Raw genomic sequence first — 23,061 nt, 5'->3', positions numbered from 1 at the left:
ACCTAAACTTAACCCCTAACCCTAACCCTAAACGTAACCCTAAACCTAACCCTTAACCTAACCCTAAACCTAACCCTAAACCTAACCCTTAACCTAACCCTTAACCTAACCCTTAACCTAACCCTTAACCTAACCCTAACCCTAACCCTAAACCTAACCCTAAACCTAACCCTAAACCTAACCCTTAACCTAACCCTAAACCTAACCCTAAACCTAACCCTTAACCTAACCCTAAATCTAACCCTAAACCTAACCCTTAACCTAACCCTTAACCTAACCCTAACCCTAAACCTAACCCTTACCTTAAATTAAATCGGCTTTCTTTCGATGCGCTATTGTAAAGCGCCCTTCTTTCTCCACGCTGGCTGTTGTCCGCCGCGTTGATGACGTCAGCGACGCGGTTTAGTCGGGCGCGGTTTTGACATTCGCCCTTTTGTCGGGTCACGTTTCCCCCCCCCCCCCACCTGCTAAGGGTTCCTTAGAGTTTAGGTCAGTTTCAGGAAACAGAGCTGGAGAAATCCTCCCTTCTAAGGCTGCTGTTTATACAAGCATCCCCTTTTTAATAAACTACTCATACTCATTTTTCCTTCTTTTTTTCTTTTCAACAGTTACCTCCTCGTTCATGCTTTTTTTTTAAAAAAAGAAAGAAATGACACAGTTCCGCATCTTCTTCTTACTGTCGTTTCAGGCACATTAACATTGGAAGCCGATTCCAGGCCAATATACCCGATCTCCAAGACAGATCAGCTCTGGAGGACTACGAGCACCCAGCCTCACTGGTCTGGAAGCCCTGGGGCGACATCGTCACCAACAAGGAGACCCAGAAGAGAGGTGCGGGGGCAGGTTTTCCCTCCTCTTTCAGGCTCTTCCCGCCCCACCTGCACGACTTTCTCCAGGGAGTCCTCGACTTACGACCCAGGATTTCCATTGCTAAGTTGTCGTCACATGAGCTCGGCCCCGTTTTACAACCTTTCTTTGCCGCAGTTGTTAAGCGATTCCATTAGCAAACATGGTTGTTAAGTGAATCTGCTTGATCAGAAGGTCGCAAAAGGGGGAGGGGGTGTCACTTGACCCCGGGACACTACAACCGTCATAAACATGAGTCAGATGCCAAGCGTGTGGTTTTTTTTTTTTTTTTTAAATAAAGTATTTTTATTAGTAAAAGAAAAATACAACAACCAATAACTGGTAAAAGACAATACAACATCCACTGTTTCGCTTTACATTTGACTGCGTTTCAAGACATTCCCATAGTATCAAAATCATTATAGACATCAAAGGTTAGGTATCTTCTTCCCTCCCTCCCTCTTTCCTTCCCTTGTTTCTTCTTTCCCACTCCCCTTCCTTCCCTCCCTTCTTCTCTCCTTCCCTCCTTCCTTCCCTCCTTTTCCTTTCCTCCTTTCCTTCCCCTTCCCTTTCCTCTCTTCTTCCCCCCCTCCTTCTCTCATATCTTCCCTCCCTCCTTTCCTCCTTCCCTCCTTCCTTTCTCTTCTCTTAAGTTCCCTCCTTTCTTCCCTCCTTCCCTCCTTCCTATCTACTCTCCTTCTCGCCTTCCTTCCCTCCCTCTTTCCCTCCTTGCTTCCCTTGCGTGTGGGTTTTGATGACGTGACGGCGGGGAATGCGGCAAGCGTGGGAAAACAGTCGCAACTCGCTGTTTTCGGTGGCTGTTGTAACTTTGAAGGGTCACCAAGCCCACTGTTGTAAGCCGAGGACTGCCGCTGCACCGTGCAGTTGCAGTTCCTGCTGAGCAGAACTTAACAAATCCTTTTTTGAAACGAATTCTCTCTTGCAGTGGCAGATCTGCTCAAGTTGGCCTGCTCCAGCGCGATGCCAGGCGGAGGGACCAATTTAGAACTAGCCATACATTGTCTGCACGAAGCCCAAGGAAACATTTTGGTAAGATGCTGCAGTGGGATATCCAGGTGGACTGGAAAGAAAAGGGGTGGAGGGGAAGAGAGAAGAGCTACTGTATTTTTCAGAGTATAAGACGCACCTTTTTCCCCTCAAAAAAGAGGCTGAAAATCTGGGTGCGTCTTATACACTGAATGCCGCATTTTTGGCCTCCCCAAACCTTTCCCTCTTCACCAAAATGGCCGTGCAGAGCCTTATGGAGGCTTTCAGAGAGCTCCTGGAGGCTGGGGAGGGCAGAGAAAAGAAAAGAAAGAGAAAATAAGGTGGTGTCACAACAGATGCTTGGGATGGTAAACAATACAACCCAAACTGTACTCTATAATCTCTTAAATGGAGTAACAATAGTATAAGATTGGCAAAGAAAAAGAATAACCATGTGAATGTATACCTAGAATTGTATGTAAGAGAATAAACGATAGTAAGAATATATAGCACATTATAGATAAACAATATTTGGTTATAACCAGCTAAGTATAAATAAATATAGAATTATACATAAAAATGGATAACGAATAAGGAGATTATGAATGAAAGATAGAAATGTATAGAAGGGAAAACACTAACTGCAAAGAAACCGATATGGAACTGCTGTATGATATATGATGGAACTTTTCGTTTCTATGTTGTCTTAAGTCATGTGTTTGTTTTTTGTTGATGTGTTTATGTGTGTAAAATAAAAACTTTAAAAAAAAAAAGATTTCCCCGACTCTTTCTACTTGACAAGAATTAACCATTGTCTTCTCTGAAACCAATTCTAGGAAGCACTGGAGATGATGTTACTCCAAGGGCCACAGAAGCCTCCTGCCCATCCTCTGGCTAACTACCACTACTCGGGTAAAAGAAGACCACCTCCGTTGGTCAGGATACACAGCCACGGGGTTCAGATATTCAAATCCAGCCGCGGGAGCCGTGGGGTTGTGCAGTCAGCCAGAACACAACAGTTGTGGTCGATTGGCTTGTGGTGGTTGTGTGTGTGTGTGTGGGGAGTTTCTGAGCTTCGTTGTTCTGTTGACCCAAACTAGGTAACGTCATCAGTGCTAGTAGCAGTAGCGGTAGATATTTAAATTTAGCACCTGGAGCAGTGAGATTGTGCAGTGAGCCCGTCTCTGTTTTCTTCTAGGATGTCAACTTTTTTTTTGAATAGAGGGGGTGGAACCCTTGGGAAATCTTTTAAGTTCCTTGCCCTTTCCCCATCATTCTTCATTTGATGGGAGGAAAGAATGCAGTTCTTAAAAACGGGAAAAGAAAAATGGAAGATTACAGTTTGGGCATTCATTATTTTTTTTTAATATCTGTTTTGCTTTACATTTGACTACATTTCGAGGCATTTCCATAATGACAAAATCATTTTAAACATCAAAAACTACAGTCGTCTTCTTCCCTCCCTCCCTCTTTCCTTCCCTCGTTTCTTCTCTCCTACTCCCCTTCCTTCCCTCCCTCCTTCTCTCCTTCCCTCCTTCCTTCCCCTCCTTTCTTTTCTCCTTCTCTCCTTCCTTTCCCCCTTCCTTTCCTCCTTCCTTCCCCCCTTCCTTCTCACCTACATTCCCTCCTTCCTTCCCTCCTTCCTTCCCTCCTTTCTTCCCTCCTTTCTTCTCTCCTTTCTTCCCTTCTTCCTTCCCTCCATTCTTCTCTCCTTCTCTCCTTCCTTCCCTCCTTGCTTCCCTCCCTCCTTCCCTCCTTCCTTCCTACCCCCCTTTCTTCTCTTTCTTCTCTCCTTCCTTCTTTCCTCCTCTCCTTTCCCTTCTCTCCTTCCCCTTCCTCCCCTTTAACCTTCCCCTCTTCTTCCCATTCCTCCCCTCTTTCCTACTCTTACATTCCCTCCCATTCTTCCTCTGATTGGGCATTCATTGTAAAGTCAGTGATATTTGGCAAGTAAGTCCTTGGAAGGAAAAAAGCTTCAAGGTTTTAAAAATTAGGAGTTAGGCAGTAATAAAAAGGGATGACAGTGTCGGCTGGCGGGCTCCCCGGAGGAGAGCCTTCTCTGTGGCTGCTCCGACCCTGTGGAATCAGCTACCCCCAGAGGTCCGGACCTTACCCACTCTCATGGCCTTCAGGAAAGCCGTTAAAACCTGGCTGTTCCGGCAGGCGTGGGGCTGTTGACCTTAGTGTTAAGGTCCAGCCCCGATTAGAACGTGTGTGTGTTGTGTATTTTAAACTATTTTTTTACTTATTTTGTTTTTCTTTTTTTCTTCTTTCATTGTAAGCCACCCGGACTCCTCTGGGATTGGGCGGCCTATAAATTTAATAAATGAAATAAATGAAACTGTTAATTTAAATTTTGTGGAAAATTGGACATTCTGTCCACTACCGTGATGGGAAATAACGTCTAATGTTGTGTTTCCTTTACTGGGAAATGTGCATTGGTTTGTTCACCTGTGTGGCTGTTAAATGTTAATTAATAAAGCAAAACAGGCTGTTGAGTTTTTCAGAGGTATCAATGAACTCGCTAAGTGAGAAGGTTTTCCCCAGGAGACAGAAATAAGCTAAAGGGAGGCAGCAAAGAGGTTAATTTTGTTAAAGCAGATTGCTTCTATTGCTAATTGGTTTCTTGTTGGTGTTCCAGGTTCACATCTGTGGACGCCTGCTGAGAAGCAGTTGTTCAAGAAATCGTTCGCCTTGCACAAAAAGGACTTCTACCTCATACAAAAGAAGGTGAGCCTTTCCACCAAAGGGGCGCTTTCATTCCCTCTTTTCCCCTGGGAAAAGAAGGGTCATATAAAAATGGAGCAAAATTCATTTAGCAACGGTCTCGCTTAACAGTGGAAATTTTGGGCTCGTACGTTGAGGACTTTGTGTACCTGAATCTTAAAATCTGATCTCACACCTTTCTGAAGGCAAAGAAGGTGTGCAGAGAAAGGCAGCATCTCCACCGTGTTTATTGAGCTGTTTAAAAGGATTCCTATTGTGGCCTGACAGCGGCCAGAGTCAGACAGTGAGGAGGTTGGGGAGAGACATGGGCCAGTCCTGGAGGCTGGGGAAGGCTCGGGCGAGGGCTCTGTGTCGGAGGCAGAGACGGGGCTGAGGCCATCTGGCAGTGATCAGGTGCCTGGGGAGCTAGACAGCAGTGAGGCAGAGGAACAGCTGGAGCCTGTTCCCAGTGTGCGCATGCGCAGAGTTGCCAGAAGAAAAGAACAGAAATCAGGGTCGACTTGGGAGGAAAGCCACAGGTGGACGTTGAATGGCCCCTCCCATAGGGAATAAAAGGAGCGAAAGGGGAGGGGGCTTTTGCAGGAAACAATTCATTTGTTCGGTCATTAGATTAGTTTCAGGAGTGTGAAGATCTGTCCGTGAATCTCAGAGACTCTGTGCCAAAGTCTTTCCTTTCACCGAACCTCATTTTGAAAAAAAAAAATTACATGGCAGATTTCCAAGTTAGATAAGGTCTGTAGTCCTAAATATTCCTTTGAAAGACTGTTTGCCAGGCCTTTGCTGAATGGGAATGACACACATTCGTTTAATAAAATTGGTTTTGCTGGGACCAGGAATCTGCCTCCTGCTTTTTTGGGGAAGCCCAGATCAGAACGGTTCCTTCCGTTTTTGCCCATATTGAAATGATTTTTTTTCTTTCCTCCTCCTTCAACAAGATACAAACTAAGACCGTTTCTCAGTGTGTCGAATACTACTACAGCTGGAAAAAAATACTCAAATTTGACTGCACCCGAGCGCAGGTGGGAGAAAAGAGACCCAGGACCGAGCAGGAGGAGACGGAATTGGATGAAGAAAAGGTAGAGCAAGATTGAAACGTTGGTTGGGAACGACAGCTGAGATTTAGGAGATGGATATTTTTTAAAGCTACATTTCCCCCCCCCCCCGCCCCTTTACACCATATCCGCCGGTTACTTTAGAAAACGCAGAATTCACGCAGCTAATTTTCAGGGTCCTGCAGGAGATTTCCCTCATCCGATTCTGATTTGCCTTTCGTGAAGCTGTCGGAATAAATATTTGTTCTGTAAAAACCCGTGGCATTTTTTCCGTGTTTGTATTTTGCAATCTAGAAGGTGGTTCTTTCCACGCCGTGTTGCAGCTTGTTGATTTTTTTCAGGTTAAAAGTTGTTGCAACTCCTTTATGGCTCCATGGGCTCCTCATAAACCGTTAAGGATGGGACTGCCTCGTGAATTAGAAGCGGCTGTACTGTACCCATTTGGGGACTGCACTTGGCACTTTTCCAAAATGGCTGGCGAATTGATTTTATTTTAATCCTTAAAATAAAAACGGAGGCTTTCAGGGATCCAACCCCCGTCCTAGAACCCTACTCCAAACATAAACAAAATTGGAGGAGCCCAGAGAAAGAGCAACCGAGAGGATTAGGGGACTGGAGGCTGAAACATTGGAAGAACGGTTGCTGGAACTGGGTATGTCTAGTCCAGTGTTTCTCAACCTTGACAACTTGAAGTCCTGTGGACTTCAACTCCCAGAATTCCCCAGCCAGCTATGCTGGCTGGGGGATTCTGGGAGTTGAAGTCCACAGGACTTCAAGTTGCCAAGGTTGAGAAACACTGGTCTAGTCTTATGAAAAGAAAGACTAAGATTGACATGATAGCAGCCTTCCAATATCTCGGGGGTTGCCTCAAAGAAGAGGGAGTCAAGCTATTCTCCAAAGCACCTGAGGGTAGAACAAGAAGCAATGGGTGGAAACTAATCTAGGAGAGAAGCAACTTAGAACTGAGGAGGAATTTCCTGACAGTGAGAACAATTAATCAGTGGAACTGCTTGCCTCCAGAACTTGTGGCTGCTCCAACACTGGAAGTTTTAAATAAGATGTTGGATAACCATTTGTCTTAAACCGTGTAGGGTTTCCTGCCTAGGCAGGGGGTTGGACTAGAAGACCTCCAAGGTCCTCTCCAACTCTGTTATTCTATGCCATTCCATTCTATTCCTATTCTTATTCTTATTCTAATTGCAGGCTCAGCTAAGGTCCATAAGTTAAAGTACTGTACATAATGATGGTGGGTGCAGTCTTCATTTCGGTTTTTCACATGGCTTTTTAGGGTTCATTGCAGTGGTGGGATTCAGCCGGTTCGCACCTATTCGAGAGAACCGGTTGGTAACTTTCTAAGCAGTTCGGAGAACCGGTTGTTGGAAGAAATCTCCTTTTGCTTTTTTCCCACTTTCCAGGGTTAATTCTGTAAGGAAGGCAGGAAGGAAACATTCTGGTGTTGCTTCTAGCCTCATCTTTATTTTACCCTGCTTACAGAAGCTGCCCCTCCGGTTAACCCTTGTTATATTCTAACAGCTAAGACGAAGCGCCCATCGACATGAGTGACATTGAGTTGGCCACGCCCACCCAGTCACATGACCACCGAGCCCCACCTACCCAATTGGTCATTAGGGCAGAGAACCGGTTGTTAAATTCTTCGAATCCCACCACTGCTTCATTGTATTGATGTACTGCAGAGATCTTCAAACTTGGCAACTTTCAAGACTTGTGGACTTCAACTCCTAGAATTCTCCAGCCAGCTATGGGAGTTGAAGTCCACTAGTCTTAAAAGGTGCCCGGTTTGGGGAACCTCTTGATTTCTACGGACCCGACTGGCTAGTTTGCGGCGATGGCGCTTTTCACGGCTCAAGTAGCAGCTTTTGTCATTGGGGAAACGAGCGAATTGTAATCAAACCAACACGTGGATCTTTCGTGACTTGCAGATGGTTTGCAGCCCCAAGAAGCGGCACTGCCACCTGCCTGAACAGGAGAATAAGCCGAAATCGAGGAATTACAAAAAGGCAGCGCCTGGTGCCTTCAGCCCAGCCGGCGGCCAGAAGGACAGCCTAGATGCCCCGAGAAGCACAGGCGGCCAGGGGGTCTTCCCTTGTAAGGAGTGTGCCAGGTAGTACGGCCGTTTATTTGCTCTCTTTTGACGTTTCGCGATCGTGTTCGGTGACAATGCTTAAATCTCCGGAGGAGGAGTTCCCCGCTTCCATGTTTTACCCGTTAGGCTCATTTGCTGTGGCCTCTCAGAAAGCTTTTGCCTTCCTCTGATGGCCGTTGGTCCACGCGCATCAGAAAAAGCTGGAGCAAAGAGAGAGCCTGTTTTGTTTTATATTCTTTTATTTTTACTTTCATTTTCATTCATTCATTCATTCATTCATTCATTCATTCATTCCAGTAGTGCAGTGGCCTAAACGTGGAGCTCTCTCCTCACAATCAGGAGCCTGTGGGTTCGCTCCTAGGTAGAGGCAGATATTTCTCTCTCTGGGCACATTGAAAATATATCTGTTGAATGTAACTCCGCATTGGCGACAGGGAAGGGCAGCGGGCCAGTAAATAGCTCCATTCAGTTGCCCAGACTCCATCCTGCAAGGGATGATGATTCATTCATTCATCATTCATTCATTCATTCATTCATTCATTCATTCATTCATTCATTCATTCCAGTAGGGCAGTGGCCTAAACGTGGAGCTCTCTCCTCAAATCAGGAGCCTGTGGGTTCGCTCCTAGGTAGAGGCAGATATTTCTCTCTCTGGGCACATTGAAAATATATCTGTTGAATGTAACTCCGCATTGGCGACAGGGAAGGGCATCGGGCCAGTAAATAGCTCCATTCAGTTGCCCAGACTCCATCCTGCAAGGGATGATGATTCATTCATTCATTCATTCATTCATTCATTCATTCATTCATTCATTCATTCATTCATTCATTCTACAGCCTCCCATCTTTGTCAATGACTTTGGGTGGCTTATCATTAAAAAAAAAAACCATTACATTTGGAATGGTGAAAACATTTTAAAGCAATAAAGATATCCAAAATAAATATACAGAGCAGCCAAGACAATTGGCCAGTTAACCAAACAGCGGGGAAACTTAGCAGGTTCAGCATCTCAAACTCCAGAACGCAGCCAGGTTTTTGGGACCTTAAAAAAAAGGGGGCTTAACAGGGTTGGAGCCACTCTTAATTTCTGAAGGGAGGATGTTCCATGGAGAACCCTTCATCTTGTCCCCGACATTCTGTGGCCGACGGGATCTGCAGCATGGCCCTTCCTCTCGATCTAGTTGGATGAGCAGAGGGTCTTGGGCAAAGGTGACCCCTCAGGCACCACCGTCCCAAGCCATGCGAGGCTTTAAAAAGTAACCACCAGCGCCTTGAATTGCACCCCGAAACACACCGGTAACCAATGCAGCTCATGTAGAAGTGGTGTTACGTGTGTTGTGTATCTGGCACCGTTTACTAGTGTTTGCCTTCACTGGCTGATAATAATTGCTTCTCTGTGTTTGTGTGTGGGAGGGAAGGAGGGAGAGAGATAGGGAAGGAGAGAGAAAGGGAGAGGGAAGGAGGAAGAGAGGGAAAGAGGGGGGAAGGGAGAAGAGGGAAGGAGGGAGAGAGATAGGGAAGGAGAGAGAAAGGGAGAGGGAAGGTGGAAGGGAGGGAGAGGGAGGGAAAGAGGGAGGAATGGGGAGAGGGAAGGAGAAAGGGAAGGAGGGAGGGAGAGAAGGATGGAGAGAGAAAGGGAGAGGGTAGGAGGAAGGGAGGGAGAAGTATGGAAAGAGGAAGGGAGAGGGAAGGAGAAAGAGGGAAGGAAGGAAGGAAGGAAGGAAGGAAGGAAGGAAGGAAGGAAGGAAGGAAGGAAGGAAGGAAGGAAGGAAGGAGAGATAAGGACCGAGAGAGAAAGGGAGAGGGTAGGAGGAAGGGAGAGAAAGAGGGAGGAAGGGTAGAAAGGGAAGGAGAAAGAGGGAAGGAGGGAGGGAGAGATAGGAAAGGGGAGGAAGAGAGAGAGAATGAGGGAGAGAGGGAAGGTAGAAGGAAGGAGATAGAAAGGGAGAGGGGGAAGGAGGGAGGGAGAGAGAAGGAGGGAGAAAGAGAGGGAGAGGACTGTGCAACTGAAGAGTCCTGCCTCTGGTCTACCTCCAGGGTGTTTGACAAGATAAAAAGTCGGAACGCCCACATGAAGCGCCATCGACTCCAGGAACAAATGGAACCAATGATAAAAATTAAGTGGCCCATAAAGCACTTGAAAAACGAACCCAAGAAGGAAGAGAAAAGCTTGGACATGAATTTCCTCCAGTGGTAAAACTGGGAATGGAGCAGTTTCGGGGGTAAGAATGCTGTTAAAACTACCGGATACCAGGGGAGGGGGAGGGGGAAGAAAAAAAAAATCAGGTTTCTTGTAAAAATTATGTTTTAACACTCCCACAATAGTTAAAGACGAGTTTTGACGTACCTGGGTTTGAGTTAGCAAGGGAGAGGCCAGCTTAACATCTGCAAAGTTCATTCTTCCCTCTACTATCGTACTGAAGGCCAGGAGTTGGCATCCTGGATGGCACAGGGGTGCCCTTAAGAATTTTAAGAACCCCACCCTCCTCCATCATCCTTCATTACAAGTAGCTTAAGTTCACCGTACGGTTTGACACGATCATGTCTTCAGCTTCTGCGTTCAACTCTAGGACAGAGGTCTTCAAACTCGGCAACTTTTAAGACTTGCGGATTTTAACTCCCAGAACCCCACTGGGAGCTGAAGTCCACAGGTCTTAAAAGTTGCCAAGTTTGGGGACCCCCCCTGCTCTAAGACAAGCTGACAAAGGGGAAGACTCGTAAAATTTACAAGAAATAAGGGGAAAATGAAGATGGTCGAACTACTGTTGATTCCAGCGGTTCGTCGCGTATATTTTAACCCAGAGAGACTCCCCTATCATCTCTGTTCCAAGAAGCATTCGCCGTATTTGTTGCGATAGAAACAAAAAGAGAATTAACAGCATCTTACAGATCAACTTAACGATTGTCAGCTTTAACCCTTTGTATTAAAGGTATTTTTTGGGGTGGGTGGGTGGGGGGGAAGTTTCTGTACCAGTACAGATTAAATTTCTTTAAAAAAACTCAACGTTCTATCGCATCGGGACGATATTCCTATTCCACCCTATGTGACTTCACGAATTAAGACTGCATTAAATTTGAGATACAAAGGCGTAGAAGTATGTTTATTAAGCGTGCGCAAGATCTCCTGATCGGGCGCGTTTTAAGAATTGTTTTCTGGAACGTAATCCTCCGAACTAGACAGGTTTTTATGGGGGCTCCGTACAAAACGGGCTGATTCAGAGGACTAACTTCCAGATTTGAAAGTATAACCTTAACAGGTAATTTTAACAGTTGATTTAAACTTGCAAATCACATCCTCTGCCTGGCGTATTTTGTTGCATATCTTGTTCAGTTCAAATGTTATGATACTCTAATTCTCTCTTTCTCTCTCTCTCTCTCTCTCTCCCCCCCCCCCTCCATCCCTCCCCAGTGTCTTGTAGAGTTCTGTTAATATTACTATTTTCATTTTGGAGGAGGATAAAGTAGACCGATCAGGGAGAAATTGCCATTGTATTTCGTATCTTTTTTCTGTGACGGATATTGTACATCTGCTTTTTGATTCACTCTATAGTGCCAAAGTGATCTGTTCTTGTTATTTTGTATGCCCTCAGCGTTGGTTATTAAATTGGGTTTTGCAACCAAAACACTTGCCACGGCTTTCTGGATTTATTCTTTGGTTAGCTAGCTCCGATCCAAATGGTCGGAAATCCAGAGAGAATGGGGGTCTCTGTTGTTGCGTGTAGATCAGAATCCATTAGCCCTACCAGGTAGACCAGACCAGGAAACAAAAAGTCTGGAGCAGGTGTGTCAAACTCAATTTATATTGAGGGATGCATCAGGGCTGTGGTTGACCTCGGGGGCCCCCGGGGGGGCATGGCAACTGGGTGGGCGTGGCCAGCTTGATGCCACTCACTGGGCATGGGCAAACTGGGTGGGCGTGGCCAGCTTGACGCCACTTACTGGGCATGGACAACTGGGAGGGCACGGCCAGCTTGATGCCACTCACTGGGCATGGACAACTGGGTGGGCATGGCCAGCTTGACGCCACTCACTGGGCATGGATAACTGGGTGGGCATGGCCAGCTTGACGCCACTCACTGGGCATGGATAACTGGGTGGGCGTGGCCAGCTTGACGCCACTCACTGGGCATAGACAACTGAGTGGGCATGGCCAGCTTGACGCCACTCACTGGGCATGGACAACTGGGTGGGCATGGCCAGCTTGATGCCACCCACTGGGCATGGACAACTAGGTGGGTGTGGCCAGCTTGATGCCACTCCCCAAACTGCTGCTATGTTTCCTCTTCGCATTGTGTAGACTGGGCTGAAGTGACACGGCCGGCCCCTTACATTCTCCTGGATGACCCCGTGGGCCGGATCCAACCACAGTGCCATTGTAACTTTCAACAGTTACTAAATGAACTGTTGTAAGTCGAGGACTACCTGTATTTTGCTAGGCTTCTTTGCGTACCTAGTCAATATAATTTTACATAAAGCTCAGCACTGCCCAGTAACAACACTAGACAGACGAATGGAATTATTTTCTTTATTTTATCCACTGAATCTATTCACCTGGGTGAATAGACTGGGTGCTTATCTCGTTCACCTCCTCTTGGTTTATTGCACAATGATTTTGCATAAGTGACACGCCCATATAGGGAAGAGGAAAAAAAGTATGGAACATCATCCTAAATTAATTTTGTGGGGAATGTGGTTTACAGTGGTATCTTGGCACTCATCGTTAATTCTTTCTGGGGGGCATAATGCGTACCAAAAATGGTGACTACTAAACATTTTTTTCCCCATAAGGAATAATGTACCCTGTTTCCCACAAAATAAGACCCACCCCCAGAAAATAAGCCCAATCAGGCTTTTGAGCCCATGTGTTAAAAAGCCCTTCCCAAAAAATATTGCAACACAGCAGCAGCAGCCGTGAGGTAACCATGCTCGCCACTTCCTGCACCTCAAAAATAATAAGACCTCCCCCCCAAAAAATAAGGCCAAGCGCTTATTTCGGAGGTCAAAAGAACGTAAGACCCTCTCTTATTTTCGGGGAAACACGGTAGTGAGCCAACAAGGCAGCCCACACCAACAGGTTCTAACTTGTGCATCAAATACTAAACAAAACAATGAGTAGCAGGGACCAAAATTTTCCCATCAAAATACGTCAAGTACCAAATTCAAAACAGTCGAGTATTGACGCTCCACTGTATAACAAATTTCTTCTGACTGACTTTTATTCTGACTTCATCCATTAATGGAGCCAACAAGGATTACAAATACATCTTCAATCAACGGACGAGTAAATTGGATACGAAGGGCATTCACAACTTGACTCTTCCTAATCTATTGCTGTTTACCTCCCTTTCCATCGGGGTCCTGTCGTACTTTGAGTTACACGCCTGAGAGCAGGACTTTTTTTTTTTTTTTTTAAAAAGAAAATCGGCTGCCGTTGTGTTTAGAGCCCAGGTGGCGCAGTGGTTAAATGCAGCACTGCAGGCTACTTCAGCTGACTGCAGTTCAGCAGTTCGGCTGTTCAAATCCCACTAGGCTCAGGGTTGACTCAGCCTTCCATCCTTCCGAGGTGGGTAAAATGAGGACCCGGATTGTTTTGGGGGGCAATATGCTGACTCTGTAAACCGCTTAGAGAGGGCTGAAAGCCCTATGAAGCGGTATATAAGTCTAACTGCTATTGCTATTGCTATTTACATTCTCTTCAGAGCCATAAAACTCATTTCAAACACGTTTGCTCCCCGCCGTATGCTTTCTTACATTATGGCCAGCTTCCTGCATTCACTTTTGCAATCGCTGTGGACAACCCCGAGGGCATCTGGCAGATCCTGAAACTAGAGTTAATCATCTACACTCATTGTAGATGAGTCACGTTAGGGTTGCCACGCTTTTAAAATAGTGTGCGACGTGGGCCTAATTGATAGGGCAGAGCTGTGGAAATGAGCTAGGGTATGACTGCAGGCAAACACAGTGGCAGATACTGGGTTTTCCTAGTGTTGTGGCCTGCCAGCAACCAATCAGTGGAGCTGGCAGAAGATTCGGACAGTGAGGAGGTTGGGGAGGAACAGGGGCCAGTCCTGGAGTCTTGGGAAGGCTCTGATGAGGGCTCTGTGTCGGAGGCAGAGTGGGGGCCAGGGCTGTCTGACAGTTATCAGCTGCCTCCAGAGTCGGAGATCAGTGAGGCAGAAGAACAGCTGGAGCCTGTTCCCAGTGTGCGCATGCGCAGAGTTGCCAGACGAAGGGAACAGCTAAAGAACAGGGGTGGACTTGGGAGTAAGGCCAACAGGTGGGCGATGAATGGCCCCTCCCAGAGGAAATAAAAGTGGGATCAAAAGGGGAGCGGAGTTTGCAGGAGACAATTAGTTCAATTAATTAGTTCGTGACTCCTTGCCGAGTTTTGCGGATATCGTCCTGGCAGCTCTCCAAGCCAGATAAGGTCTGTGACCGTAAATCCTCCCTTGAAAGGCTTTGCTGGATGTGAATGAGCAGAATTCACAGTCAATAAAAGGGACAAGCAGTTTGCTTCAGGCTCTTGGGAAGCCTCGGTCAGAACACTTAGCTTTGCGTCTGATTACTTGCTAAATAGGATTAAAATAGAATAAATAAGCACTATGAGTTTTATCTCTATGAACCTTTTCAAAGCGAGAGGCCATTATTATGACTTGCAATATAGCCAGCGTGTATCCTATGGACGTCAACAAAACCCAGGTTCCTCCAGGGCAGTTTATTTAAAATGAAACACTTTGAAAAGCAGGCATATATCCTGGCATTTTATAAATTATGGTTATTTTTCAAGCACTAATCGTAACTGGTTGTTGCCGAAATGGCGCAGTGGTTAGGGTGCAGTACTGAAGGCCACTACAGCTGACTGTTATCTGCAGTTCAGCGGTTCAAATCTCACCGGCTCAAGGTTGACTCAGCCTTCCATCCTTCCGAGGTGGATGAAATGAGGACCCAGACTGTGGGGGCGATATGCTGACTCTGTAAACCGCTTAGAGAGGGCTGAAAGCCCTATGAAGCGGTTTATAAGTCTAACTCCTATTGCTATTGCTATCTATTGGTTTCCATGAGTTTGCTTTCCTTTCCTCCTGCGCTCCTATAAAGCTACTCACAAACTTGAACATTGGGCCCTATCTAACAAAATGAAATTCAATGGTGAAAAGCGTAAGGTTCTACATTTAGGCAAGAAAACCGAAATGCACAGGTACAGTATAAGGTGGTACCTTGCTCAATAGTAGTAACAGTGAGAGGGATCTTGGACTCCTAGTGGACAACCACTTAAATAGGAGCCAGCCGTGTGCAGCAGCTGCCAAAAAAGCCAACACAGTTCTAGGCTGCATCAACAGAGGGATAGAATCAAGATCACGTGAAGGGTTAATACCACTTTATAAGGCCTTGGGAAGGCCACACTTGGAATACGGCATCCAGTTTTGGTCGCCACGATGTAGAAAAGGTGTTGAGACTCTAGAAAGAGTGCAGAGAAGAGCAGCAAAGATGATTAGGGGACCGGAGGCTAAAACATATGAAGAATGGTTGCAGGAACTGGGTATGTCTATTTTAATGAAAAGAAGGACCAGGGGAGACATGATAGCAGTCTTCCAATATCTCAGGGGTTGCCACAAAGTAGAGGGAATCAAACTATTTTCCAAGGCACCTGAGGGCAGAACAAGAAGCAATGGTGGAAACTAATCAAGGAGAGAAGCAACTTAGAAGAAAGGAGGAATTTCCTGACAGTTAGAACAATCTATCAGTGGAATAACTTGCCTCCAGAAATTGTGAATGCCCCAACACTGGAAGTCTTTAAGAAGATGTTGGATAGCCATTTGTCTGAAACGGTCTAGGGTTTCCTGCCTAGGCAGGGGGTTGGACTAGAAGACCTCCAAGGTCCCTTCCAACTCTGCTATTGCATTGTATTACTCTTGCTTCTTAATTCAGTTAGGGCTGTGTTTGAGCTGTTCACATCCTACCGAGCAGTGGTGGGATTCAAGCGAATCCTAGCATTTGTTAAGTTAGCAACACGGCCGTTAAGGGAATCTGGATTCCCCACCTACTTTGCTTGTTGAAAGGCCGCAAATGCAGATCACGTGACCCTGGGACCTTGCGACGGTCGTAAACATCAACCACTTGCCGAGTGTCTGGGTATTGTTCAGGTGACCCATGGGGGATGCTGCAACGGTTGTTAAGTGTGAAAAACTCACTTTTTTCAGTGCTGCTGTAACTTTGAACTGTCACTAAATGAACTGTTGTAAGTCGAGGACTACCTGTATGTCTCATTAAAAAAAAAAAATAGAACCAAAAGCTAATCTTATTTATGGGACAATCTACACCGGTTGTTTAGTTTCTCAACCTTGGTGACTTTAAGTCCTGTGGACTTCAACTCCCAGAATCCCCCAGCCAGCAGAGCTGGCTGGGGAATTCTGGGAGTTGAAGTCCACAGGACTTAAAGTCGCCAAGGTTGAGAAACACTGAGATTCTACATTATAGGGAAAGCTTAGGCAGGAGGCAAACTGGTTTTTAAACCGAAGAATGACCTCATTCCCGATTCCAGTTTGACAAAAGTGACCTGAAAATCATCTTTTAATCCTTTGTTTTTTTCCTAAAACTGATCGTCCTCTTCCTCCCTCCTTCCCTTCCCGGCGTATTGGCTGCATCAGGATATGCTGATTTCTATGCTCTTCCCACGCCTGGTTTTGTTTTTTTTTAAATCATTCAATACTGGCTGTGCCCAGACTTAGTCAGATTCTCGTTCGGGTTCCGCATCGATTCTAAAAAGTCGAAATTTTGGTGCAAGAAAAGAATTTGGTCCAGGTTTTCGGGAGCCAGCACGCCTCTCCGGTGCTCCAGCGCACTTTCGCCCACAGCAAAGGCCTGGTCCGGCGGCACGACCGTCACCGGTATAGCCAAATATTGCCGGGCTAACCGAGCCACCGAAGGGAACCGGTGTTCGTTGCTCTTCCACCAGTCCAAGGGGTTAGTGCTACGCTTGCAAAGAGGCTCCACGATGTAGTTCTCCAGCTGTTGATGGATCTCGGGCATGCTCTCCGTTGGGTCTTTCCCCAGAAGGATGTCGTACATACTCTGAGGTTGTCCGCTTGAACCTCGGTCCTTAGGAGCAGCCAGCTGGCCGGCGGATTCGCTCCCCTCTGCTTTGTAGTCCGCGTTGGGCACCCAGAAGGGGTTGGTCGGTGGGGTCTGAGGGTTGAAGAACTGGGACAACATGGCCTTGACCTTCTTGTGCAACTCGCTCCGTAGACCTGGGCTGAGGAACCTCATCTCCTTGAACCGAGGGTCTAGGAACGAGGCGATTACCGCCGGGCTCTCCAGCAACTTACTCTCCTCCAGAATACCCCAACGCTGGGTGAGCTCCCCCCTGATGTTGTTGACCACCGTTTTGATGACGTCGCTGGCTTCTTCGGACTGCTGCCCGATGGCGGTGACGATGCCGTGGATGCAAGGCATCAGGGAGGAGATGGAGAAGTTCTGCTCTTCTCGCAAGAAGGACGTGGCGATCTTAAGCGTCCTCATCACGGGCACCAGGTCCTGCAAGAGCTTCCACTGGTGGTCGGCCAAATTCTGGACCGCTGACGGCCCCTTGGGATGCTCCTCCAAAACGGACATGACGGCCCACTTGAGGTCCAGCAGGCACTCGCACATCTCGATGGTGGTTATCCACCGAGCCCCGGTGTCCGTCACCAACTTCAGCTTGGTCTTGTTGATGGCTTCCAGTTTGCTGTTGAGGGAGCAAGTCGCCTTGGCGTCCTGCTGGAAGTAACGGACGACGCTCCGAGCCGCGGTCAGGGCTTCCTGCACCTGCTCCGCCTCGAGGCCGGCCTTGACGCAAAGGTGCAGCAGGTGAGCCGCGCAGCACAGACTGGTCCAGCCGTAGACGCATTTCAGCTGGGACGCGTGGGCCTCCAGACCCTGCAGGCTGTCGTGCATCATGCAGAAGACCGATTTGTTGGACAAGCCGAAGTCTGTGAGGACCGCGTACAGCCGCTCTCCCAGGTTGCTCTCCGCTTTCTTCTCGTGCACCTGCTGGGTTTCTAGGATGCACCTGGCCCGCCGCCACTCTCCATCGATAAAATTCGTCACGACGGTCAGGTACCTCTGGTTGGGGTGAGACAGCCAGAACTCGGCACAGAGGACAATCGACTGAGCCGTCTGCAAGTAGTGTTCTAGGTGCTGCTTGACGACGTTGTATCGATGCCACAGCATGCTCGAGAGCTGCACAGGGGACGGGAGCACGAAGGTCGGTTCTAAGTAGCCAATGAGGAGGCCGAAACCTTTGTCCTTCACCACGGACAGTGGGTGCAGGTCCCGGAAGATCATCTCTAGCACCAGCTCCAGAATCACGTCCGTCCTGGGTTCCGCGCAGGTCACCCCCGCGTGGTAGGGATTGTTGTTCTCGGGGGTCAGCTGGCGGAATCGCTTGATGGCGTTCTCCTGAGCCACGTACTCCGGCTCCGGCACCTGGTCGTCCTTCAGCTGCGAGAGGAGGGTGTCGCGGATGCTGTGCTTACGCACCAGGTGCTCCCGCATGGTGGTGGTGCTGTTGTGGAAGGAGAGCTGCTTCTTGCAGACGTTGCACTCCACGTAGGCGTCGCCCAGCTTGGTGTAGTAGTTCCACACTTTGGACTTCCGGCGGTCGACGTAGAGAGACGTGCTGGTCCCGTCGTGGCCTTTCTCGCGCCGCCTCCTGGCACAGGGGCCCAGATTGGCTGGCACTGCACAAGTATTGAAAACCATTGAAATCTCCTCTGTCAAAATGGAAGGGGAGAGGACATAGTAACCCCAACATTGGCGGTTCAACATAGTTGAATGGGCCACATATCAAAGGGTTGGGAAGGGGGGAGCTGGGATGGGAGCCCCATCGTCCAAGGCAGACGTCACTTTTCATTATACGGCTACTTGGACCTCACGACAATTCTTATTTTAGGTCCCTTCCCAGTTTCTACGATACAATCACTCTTGTCCTTTACAAATGACCAGGGTGTTGGTTTAGTGGTTAAGGGGCTGGCCTAGAAATCACTGCCTTAGGCATGAAAGCCCGCTGGGTGACTTTGGGTCAATCGCCAGAAGACTGGGAGTTCCAGTCCCACTTTAGGCTTGAGAGCCAGCTGGGTGACTTTGAGCCAATCACCAGGTGATGGTGAGTTCTAGACCCACCTTAGCCATGAAATCCAGCTAAGTGACTTTGGACCAATCCCCAGGAGATGTTGAGTTCTAGTCCTGCCTTAAACATGAAAGCTGGCTGGGTGACTTTGGACCAATCACCAGGAGATGGTGAGTTCTAGTCCTGCCTTAAACATGAAAGCTGGCTGGGTGACTTTGGACCAATCACCAGGAGATGGTGAGTTCTAGTCCTGCCTTAAACATGAAAGCTGGCTGGGTGACTTTGGATCAATCCCCAGGAGATGGTGAGTTCTAGTCCTGCTTTAGGCATGAAAGCCGGCTGGGTGACTTTGGACCAATCACCAGGTGATGGTGAGTTCTAGTGCCGCTTTTGCCATGAAAACCAGCTGGGTGACTTTGGGAAATCACCAGGAGATGGTGAGTTCTAGTCCTGCCTTAAACATGAAAGCCGGCTGGGTGACTTTGGACCAATCACCAGGAGATGGGGAGTTCTAGTCCCTCTTTAGGCATGAAAGTCAGCTGGGTGACTTTGGACCAATCACTCTCTCTCTCTCTCAGCTCAACTAACCTCATAGAATTATTGTGGCAAAAGGAGGAGAGGGAAAGAGTATCAGGTATGTTTGCCACCTTGACTTATTTATAAAGTAGTAAAGGTAGGGGGAAAAACCCTAATCAATCAATAGAGAAATAGATAAATAAATCTACTTAAAGAGAGCAACACCCAGAGTTGCTGCCTAGGAGTTGAAGTCCTAAGGTTGGAAAAAACACCGTTCTAGGGTGCAGCAATTCCTGGGGAAACTCTCATACCTTGCACTGTCTGAGGATAGGATGGAGCACTGAGTAGAGGGAGACTTTGAACTTCCAAGATCTCCTTGGAGGGAGGCTCCCCGTCGTCCTCAAGCTTGACGCATTTCTGCAAGAAGTCGCTGACCCTTTTGGAGCTCACATCTTCCATTGCGGTCTTAAAGTGAGGATCAAAAGAGGGGGAGAAAAGGGGCAAAACGGGATCAGAAACAATACGCAAATCCAATCTCCACAGTGACGTCCTCAAGAGCTACGGGGCTAAATCACTCCACACAATTCACCTTGCAGGAGAATGAAATGGAAAATGACGGATTTATACAAGATTGGGACCTTCTGAGCAGAATCTTTGCATAGTTTGGTTTGGGGAAAGCCACTGGCCTGTAAGCCAGTGCTAGTATAAAAGGTTAAAATATAAAATAATAGAGATTTCTCAATTACATTATATTGGTTTTTACACCCTCGTTTCACCCTGGAAAAAAAAACCTTGTTCTACTTAATGTTCTCATGCTGTTGACTACAACACCCATCGCCTAAAACATCTTAGCGTCCTGGTAAGGGAGAGGATCTTTTATTAATTATATTAAAGGACAATTCAGAAATCAGATTTAATGCAATGCCTCTCTCAGCCTTGGTACCTTGAAGGTGTTTGGACTTCAACTCCCAGAATTCCCCAGCCAGCTTTTAATTATTAAGTCAGCAAGATCAGATACCCTTTTCCGAGAGAGACTATTAATACCACCAAACTGTTTAGAAATCTCTTTGTCCCAGATTTTTTTTGGTCTTTTTATGTATTGCGTCACAACCCCTGGTATGCCCAAATATAGTGGCTAGCTTAGTGGGTAACACAACTGCCTAATATGTAATACAGCACAGGTTCAAATCCCAGTAAGGGTATGGCTAGCTGATGAGAACTAAATAGCTTGAAATAGATCTATACTAGTCTCCCTTTATTTATTTATCAGCACAAATGCAACATACATACATACATACATACATACATACATACATACATACATACATACATACATACATACATTTAGTGTCACAACCCCTGGTAGGCCCAATTATGGGAGGAAGCTAACTGCTTCCATCATCTGTCAATCGGCTCGTCACAAGAGTCCATCACGACAGAAACCCAATATTTTTACTGTTGCCTTTGTTATATTTGTGTGTTTTTTGTTTGTTTTTTGTTTGATAAGGAGGAGACCTGTGGCTTAATGGCTAAGACGTTTGCCTAAGATGCAATACAGCACAGGTTCGAATCCCAGTAAGGGTATGGCTAGCTGATGAGAACTAAATAGCTTGAAATAGATCTATACTAGTCTCCCTTTATTTATTTATCAGCAAAAATAAAAAATAAAAAAACCATATACACACACACACACACATTAAACATATATTGTATGTTTAATATGTTTTATTAATGACACAATTTATTCCATTGCTTGCTTCTCTCAATCTCACAATCGCACACAATTTATTCCATTCAAGCTTGCAGCCCCATATTGCTGGGGCAACCTTCCCTGTGGTTGTTTTTTTTTTTAAAAACAACCCATAAAAGAGATTCCAACCCCCATCATTCTCAAAAGGCCATGCTGGTTGGAATGAATGGGAGTTGTAATCCAGCACAACCAGGATGCACCAAGGTAGGGGAAACGGCGATGTTGTTATCTGTTGCACACTTGCCTCAAAAAAAAAATTAAAAAAAATTCCGTATGCTGCTGCAACCACCGAAGAAGAAGAAAAATAAATAAATAAACGAATATCGTGCTTGTGCCAAGAGCGTGCTTGTTTGGGGACGACAATTTAAAATGAGGATGCAAATTTGAATGCGTTATTTTGCCTGTATTGAGTTCTCCCAACGACATCGATTTCACCGTTATCAATTTCATCCGATAGCCGAAGAGATGCTTCAAAACACACCTACTTGAATCTGGAGGGAGGCAAGGCGAATTAGGTTTTAATTCCCACCAGGGGCTCAACCCAATCTTGCAAACACACACACACAAACACACACGCACACACACACCGGATCCATCCATCCATCAGGAAAGCCAAAAGGTTCCTTAGAGACAGGTGAATTTTCTGCTGCTGGGATTCCACTCTGCCCATCCCGCCTCCTTCCCGTTAAAACATCCCCTCCCAAATGCGTCAAAGGCAGCTGTTGGGAGTGTGAACGGCAAGGCGAAAAGTTTCCAAGGACCAAAAGGCAACCTACGACTTGGCACCCCAGATTCCTTGCCATCCTTAACCGGGAGATAAAACAAAGGCTGTAAAGCGATATACTCACTCCTTTGTTATCCTGAGATGAGGGCAGCCTCTAGTTCTTTGCAGTCTCACAGCTCCTGGTGCAGCAAAATGGGATTACAGGCTAACCTTTACAGGGGGAAGTGATTCCGGTAGGGCTCCTCTAAAAAGTTCACAGCAGGGCTAAAAGCGTCCCCCCCACAACCCCCCCACCCCGGAGGGGGCTCCTTCCCGGGACAATTAGGCTGCCTTTTATTTTTGAAAGCTTGTCTTTCTCCTGCTTAGCTGTCAAGACCACAAAGGATGCCCTTCTCTGGCGTAGCCCCCTTTCAACGCTTGGGAGGGCGATGGCTGCAAAGTTTTATGCATTTATTTATTTTGCTATCGTGCCGTTAGTGGTGTTACGTTTTTTCCCCCCCCTTCAAGTGTCCTCTCGGCATTTGGGATTTGCTGCCGGGATGCTGGACTTCCCTGGCAAAGACTGTCTGAATTCTGTAGCTTTCTGGTTTTCTGCAGAAGGAAAATGCTGAGGACAAGAGCTAAGAGATATTAACAGTGGGAAAAAAAAGGTTGCAAGATTTGGGTTTGGCTTATCTAGAGAAAAAGAAGGGTTAGAGTGACGTGATAGCAGGATTCCAGCATTTGAAGGGCTGCTGCTAGCAGGAGAGGGGTCAACTTATTTTCCAGAAGACCGGACAAGAAATGAATCAAGGAGAGAAGCAACCTTGAATTAAGGAGAAATTTCCTAACAGGGAGGACAATCAGCGAATGGAACGGCTTGCTGTCAGAAGTTGTAGGTGGGTAGGAAGGGGAAGAGAGAGGGTAAGAGTAGGGGAGAGGTAAGGGAAGAAAGAAGGGGAAGGAGAGGAGGAAGGAAGGAAGTAGAGAAGGAAGGGAGAGAGAAAAGAAAAGAAAGAGAAAATAAGGTGGTGTCACAACAGGCGCTAGGGATGGTAAACAAAACAATCCAAACTACCTTATAACCTTTTAAATGGAATAACAATAGTATAAGGATGGCAAAGAAAAAGAATAACCATGTGAATATATACCTAGAATTGTATGTAAGAGAATAAATGACAGTAAGAATATAAAGCACAATATAGGTAAACAATATTCGGTTATAAATAGCTAAGTATAAATAAATATAGAATAGTACATAAAAATGGATA

The 23,061-nt window shown here is 46.6% G+C and overlaps 2 protein-coding genes across 3 annotated transcripts in view; one reads left to right on the top strand and one right to left on the bottom strand.

Moving 5' to 3' along the window:
• Nucleotides 1–11,313, top strand: part of ZNF541 (zinc finger protein 541) — a 35,126-nt gene extending 23,813 nt beyond the window's left edge. Inside the window, 8 exon segments of the mRNA XM_087727364.1 lie at nt 689–831; nt 1,793–1,896; nt 2,670–2,745; nt 4,475–4,563; nt 5,496–5,636; nt 7,553–7,734; nt 9,755–9,939; nt 11,127–11,313. Of these exon segments, the coding sequence (XP_087583490.1) occupies nt 689–831; nt 1,793–1,896; nt 2,670–2,745; nt 4,475–4,563; nt 5,496–5,636; nt 7,553–7,734; nt 9,755–9,914 (895 nt within the window). The 3' untranslated portion in view covers nt 9,915–9,939; nt 11,127–11,313.
• Nucleotides 11,314–16,358: 5,045 nt separating this feature from the next.
• Nucleotides 16,359–22,015, bottom strand: LOC106540299 (E3 SUMO-protein ligase ZBED1). 2 transcript variants are annotated; one of them, XM_014055373.2, is made up of 3 exons: nt 21,936–22,015; nt 19,649–19,802; nt 16,359–18,465 (listed from the first exon to the last, which is right to left on the bottom strand). In XM_014055373.2, the coding sequence occupies exons 2-3, from the start codon at nt 19,794–19,796 to the stop codon at nt 16,418–16,420; spliced, it is 2,196 nt and encodes a 731-aa protein (XP_013910848.2). In that variant the 5' UTR covers nt 19,797–19,802; nt 21,936–22,015; the 3' UTR covers nt 16,359–16,417. The 2 variants fall into 2 exon arrangements, with proteins under 2 accessions (XP_013910848.2, XP_087583145.1); XM_087727019.1 differs by having other exon boundaries at nt 16,359–18,432.
• Between the last annotated feature and the right edge of the window lie 1,046 nt (nt 22,016–23,061).

This window comes from Thamnophis sirtalis, unplaced genomic scaffold (genome assembly GCF_051295495.1).
Source record: "Thamnophis sirtalis isolate CommonGarterSnake01/CBP01778 unplaced genomic scaffold, rThaSir2_p1.2 scaffold_13, whole genome shotgun sequence".
Lineage (NCBI taxonomy): Eukaryota > Metazoa > Chordata > Lepidosauria > Squamata > Natricidae > Thamnophis > Thamnophis sirtalis.
This window is presented reverse-complemented; position numbering and strand designations above follow the sequence as displayed.